At 34.1% G+C, this 5576-nt stretch overlaps 1 protein-coding gene across 1 annotated transcript; it reads left to right on the forward strand.

Moving 5' to 3' along the window:
- Positions 1-569: 569 nt before the first annotated feature.
- Positions 570-4887, forward strand: LOC145014967 (sulfoquinovosyl transferase SQD2-like). The gene is made up of 11 exons (XM_078973413.1): positions 570-1269; positions 1527-1593; positions 1961-2031; positions 2381-2498; positions 2581-2654; positions 3142-3197; positions 3449-3532; positions 3658-3745; positions 3881-3958; positions 4040-4096; positions 4229-4887. The coding sequence occupies exons 1-11, from the start codon at positions 938-940 to the stop codon at positions 4737-4739; spliced, it is 1536 nt and encodes a 511-aa protein (XP_078829539.1). The 5' UTR covers positions 570-937; the 3' UTR covers positions 4740-4887.
- The last annotated feature ends 689 nt before the right edge of the window (positions 4888-5576 follow it).

Consider the following 5576-nt stretch of genomic DNA (forward strand, 5'->3'; position numbering starts at 1 on the left):
ATGTCTTTGTGATTGTTGCATGTGTTTGTATATGTATGTTTCCGGATTACAGTCAGATGCCGGGGCGGTTCCCAAGGAATGTCAGTATGCTTTATGGATCTCGGTCCGATGCCGAGTGGGGCCCGCGGAACGTTTATATGTCTATGGTTAGGTGATTATGCTCATGTTTATGTGTATTAGTAGTTATGATCATACGTATGCCGAGCTTTGCTTGATGCCGGGCGGGGCCCGATGCGAGATGCGGTCTGATGCCGAGCAGGGCCCATGATATGTTGTTATGTGATTATGTGATTATGTGTTATGTGTATAGTATGTGGTAGTTTGAGGAGACTCACTAAGCTTCATATTTACAGTTTTCAGTTTTGGTTTCAGGTACTTCCACTAGTAAGAGGAAATGTGTGTTAGTTTTCTTTTTGAAACAAAATATTTTTTTTTTTTTTTTTTTTTTTTTTTTTTTTTTTTTTTTTTTTTTTTTTAAAATAGAGCCAAATGCACAAAATAAGGAAATAATTGTTTTTAATTGGTAAAAAAAATATTTTGTTTCAAAACGAGTGAAGCCCGATATCGTTAACTCTGTCTATCTCTCCGCCCCTTTCTGTTTGTTCTGCTTGGCTTGGTTCGGATTGCACACGATAAGAAAACACACACATACACACATGTGTCATCATCGATCGCAATGGCAACCCGTCGTGTATGGGATTGATTGATAGCTCATACAGTCATACATAGCTCCATCTTCATATGGGGCCATAGCCTTAGCAATAGCAGCTGCAACAGCATATGCTGTTTCTAAACCTTATTATTCGCCCAATTTCTCCATCACCACCGATAGGAATATCCCTTCATCCATTCCAGATAAATCCTCTTTGATTCCTTTCCAATTCGCCCAAATAAAACCCCCAATTTGTCTACTCACTAGTTACTACTCGCCACCATCATGCCAACATATGCGCTCTCGTTACACCCTTCTCTTTCTCTTCCATCCTCCTCTGCATCTTCTTCTTCATCTTGTTCTTCCATTGTTACTACTTCAAGAATTTCATGTTTCAATGCCTTTGAAACAAAACCCATCTGCTTTAGCCCCTTTAAGAATCGGTCTTTTCATTATAAACGACAAACAAGAACACCGATTATAGTTTCTTCAGCTAATAAAGGTACAATCCAAGAGTTGAGAAAAGATGACGAAGAGGGTCCTCCTTCTCAGGTTGAATCGGAGATTAGTTCTAAACCTAGGCGTATTGCTCTCTTTGTTGAGCCCTCTCCGTTTGCGTGAGTCTCTAAATTTTTACAAATTTTGATATTTCCAATTTGGGTTTTTGGTTTCTTGAACTGATTAACTGCGATTAATGTACTCCGATTTGATTGTTACTTGATAAATTGGTGAAACTGTGAATGTGGATAATCCGATCATATTTGTAGATGCCAATTTCTCTTATTGTTTTGATTTTTCCTATATATAAAATTCATTCTGTATTTCATCTCTTAATGGATATCTTGTCAAGCTATTTAATCTCTTTGGATTGCAGGTATGTTTCAGGGTACAAGAATCGATTCCAAAACTTCATTAGATATCTCCGTGAAATGGGGGATGAGGTAAGTTGTAGATCATGAAATTATGTTGTTTGTTACATTTGAATGCTAAGAATCCAAATCATCAAAATATCAAAATCCTTGCTTTCTATGGAGTTGAGTGTAACTTTAAAACTTTATTTGATTGAGGTCAAGTTCTTTCTTTTTCACGAAAATCCTGTGCAACTTTTTTGTTAGGTATTCAGTTAGGTCCCGTTTGTTACACGAAAATTACAGTTTTTCAGTGTGACAAATGCAACCTTAGTTGAATATTTGAGTAACATGATGTAATTAATATGTATTCTATAAGTAAAAAAAAATATCGAACATCTTTCAAAAGTATATATATGCTTTGAATCAATTAGTAAACTTATATAATTCACTTGTATAGGTGATGGTTGTAACTACTCATGAAGGGGTGCCTCAAGAGTTCTATGGAGCCAAATTGGTTGGCTCTAAAAGGTTGACTCCCTTCAATTTTTTTGTTTTTTAATTTGTTAGAATTCATGGTTAATTTAGGCTAAAGGTAGGAACTTTATCACTTTAGTACACGTTTTAAACTTTATTTAGCATTAAAAAGATGTCTAAAATGTCCTTCAATAACGATAAATGAAAACTTCTGCAATGTTCAATTACCCTTTCTATTTTCATTACATGTTGTTGGGATAAAGTGCGATTCGAATAAATAATGTTTAAACCTATTTGAGAAAGCTTCATTTCTATGACTTTCTATATTAAGACATTCTTTCTGTATTAAGTCAAATACAAATAGAAACACCCATTAACTTTATCTTGATTCTTTCTCATTTAGCTTCCCTTGTCCATGGTATCAAAATGTGCCACTTTCTCTTGCACTGAGCCCAAGAATAATCAATGAGGTTAAACAGTTTAAACCGGATATCATCCATGCATCCTCCCCGGGTATTATGGTAATATCACACTCTTGTATCTCTAAATTCTTGAAACCTATAACATTTGTTACATTAATAACATTTTTGTTGTGAATTATAGGTTTTTGGTGCACTTATTATTGCCAAAATGTTGTGTGTTCCTATTGTGATGTCTTATCATACACATGTTCCCGTGTAAGCAAAACTACATCCATTCCTCAAAAGATTCCTCAAAGATTCAACACACCCTTCATTCCATATGGAGTAAATTACACGAATGGTCCCTATGGTTTGGGGTAATTTGCACGTTTGGTCCCTAACTTATATTTTTAATTCGGAAGGTCCCTATTGTTTGTTTTTGTTGCGCGCTTGGTCCTTGTCTTACCTAAAAAGACTATTTTGCCATTGATTTTGTAATTTATTTAAATAAACATACCCCCAAATCCACTTCCACCTCACCTTACCTTACCTACCCCACCTTATGTAAATAAATTAAAAAATCAAGGGCAAAATAGTCTTTGTAGGTAAGACAGGGACCAAGTGCGCAACAAAAACAAATTGTAGGGACCTTCCGAGTTAAAAAAATAAGTTAGGGACTAAACGTGCAAGTTACCCAAAACCATAGGAACCATTTGTGTAATTTACTCTTCCATATGTTTAGAAATCTCTTTTGATAATGCAGTTACATACCAAGATACACTTTTAGCTGGCTTGTCAAACCAATGTGGTTGATTATAAGTATGTAATGATGCTTCCTTTTTGCTTTATATTTTCGATGATGATGAGACAAGGGCATTTATGTCTTTTGCACAAAATGATAGATCAAGAGCGAGCCTTCAAAATTGCAATTTTTGTCTGTGTCTCGGTCCCAGTCCAATGCATTGCCAAATGCATTATAAAGCCGTGTGTTTTGTCATGTGGTCTTTGTGTTTTGGAGTGTTTATAACTTTTTGGATTGTGAAATGACGGATTTACCCTTCTCCTATTAGAGTTTCTTCATAGGGCAGCGGATCTCACGTTAGTGCCATCGGCTGCTATAGCAAAGGATCTTCGACAAGCAAGAGTAACAGCCGGTAATCCTTGGCTAAATAACACCCTAAAGATCTTGATTCTTGAATTTGAATTCATATAATATTTTGAATTTAAATTATTAAACAAATGTGTTATAAATTATAATGAGTTTGTTTTACTTTTTCAGCTAATAAAATCCGTCTATGGAATAAGGGCGTTGACTCAGAAAGCTTCCATCCTAAGTTTCGTTGCCATGAAATGCGAGTTAGACTCACGTATGATTATAACTTTTTGCAAATTGTAACAAATTTCAACATTCTCTCACTTAATTTCCAATTTAGTCCCCCAACTTTAAAAAATCTTTATAAAACATAAATCATTTTGATGCAATTTTTTATTTTGTCAAAAAGAAATGGCGAACCTCATCGGCCATTAATAGTACATGTCGGACGCCTTGGTGTCGAGAAGAGCTTAGATTTCCTTAAAAGGTATCTTTTTTAATTCTTTATTATTATTATTACTCGTATATTTTCACGAAAATAGATAAATTATTTTTTAATTGTTCATAGTGTCATGGAAAAGATCCCGGAAGCAAGGATAGCTTTCATCGGAGATGGTCCATTTAGGTAAAAAGATGAAGTAAACAAATCATATATAATTCACTTCTTATACCAACTTCCAAAATCAAGAAATCAAAACTTTATAAAAACAGATACAAATTATAGATATATATATATATTTGTTTTTTGTTATGCTAGGGAGGAATTGGAGAAGATATTCATAGGGCTACCAGTGGTATTCACAGGGATGTTACAAGGTGAAGAGTTATCTCAAGCATATGCAAGTGGTGATGTGTTCATAATGCCTTCAGAATCAGAAACGTTAGGGTTTGTTGTCCTTGAAGCCATGTCATCCGGGCTGCCCGTGGTAGCTGCCCGAGCCGGGGGTATTCCTGACATTATACCCGAAGATCAGGAGGGCAAAACCGGGTACCTTTACACCCCTGGGGACCTTGAAGATTGTTTAAACAAAGTGATTCCACTCTTGCATGATGCTAAGTTACGGGAAGATATCGGGCAGGCTGCCCGAATGGAAATGGAGAAGTTTGATTGGCGGGCAGCTACAAAAGTGATTCGGAATCAACAGTATAATGCTGCAATATGGTTTTGGAGAAAGAAGAGAGCACACCTTTTGAAACCTGTTCAATGGCTGATGAAGATTTTTTTCTCAATTCAAATGCAACATAAGTTAATGGCTGGTGATTTGTGATTGTGATTGTGGTTTACTGATCTAATTTTTTTTAACTGTGATTAAGTATATTATAATTATATGATATAGTTTTTAGGAGGTAAATTGTTATATATATATATTGGAAATGTTAAGAGATATGGTATTATATTTGCAGATTGATTGTTGATATGCAGACTACTTTTTTTTTCTTGGTCGATCTAATTTTCAACTAAGTATAAATTTGCGATTTTGTAAAGTATATAATATTGTTGGTTAAGACTATTGAATAAGTTAAATATTCAAATCATGATAGTGAAATACTGAAATTAGTTGGAGTGTTTATGAATAATTAAGGCGTCACCAAGAATTCAATAGTTGATGATTATGTTTTGTCCACTAGGAGCACAGCGTTTCTTTTTTTCAAATTTGTATAAATGTTGAGTCAAAAGTATTTCAACTATTTTTATTGGATATGCAAACAAGTGATGTCAATAATAGAAGCGAGAAGAAATAAAAAAGAATGGTGTTTATCGGTTTTTTAATTGGAATAAATCGGAAATAAGATAAAGGGAGAGGAGAGATAATTTTTTTCTCCTAACTTTTCTTCCAATTTAGAAGAATTTGGATAAGATTTGACTTTAATTTCTTCTAATTCTTTTTGGAACACATAAATTTTTTATTTCCATTTTATTTCTTTCAAATTCAGAAACATGAAAATACAATCTTTTCTTTATTTCTCTCATTTTTTTTCTTTTCATTGCTATGACTCGAAAATGCAAGGTTAAGTCTAACATTATAAAATAAATCACCATCTTGTTTGATTAAGAAACCTATGTAATGTTTTGTATTTATTTGGGAAAATGACTCTCGAGGATA

The sequence above is a fragment of the Lactuca saligna genome, chromosome 9 (genome assembly GCF_052625555.1).
Source record: "Lactuca saligna cultivar CGN05327 chromosome 9, ASM5262555v1, whole genome shotgun sequence".
In the NCBI taxonomy this organism is placed as follows: Eukaryota; Viridiplantae; Streptophyta; class Magnoliopsida; order Asterales; family Asteraceae; genus Lactuca; species Lactuca saligna.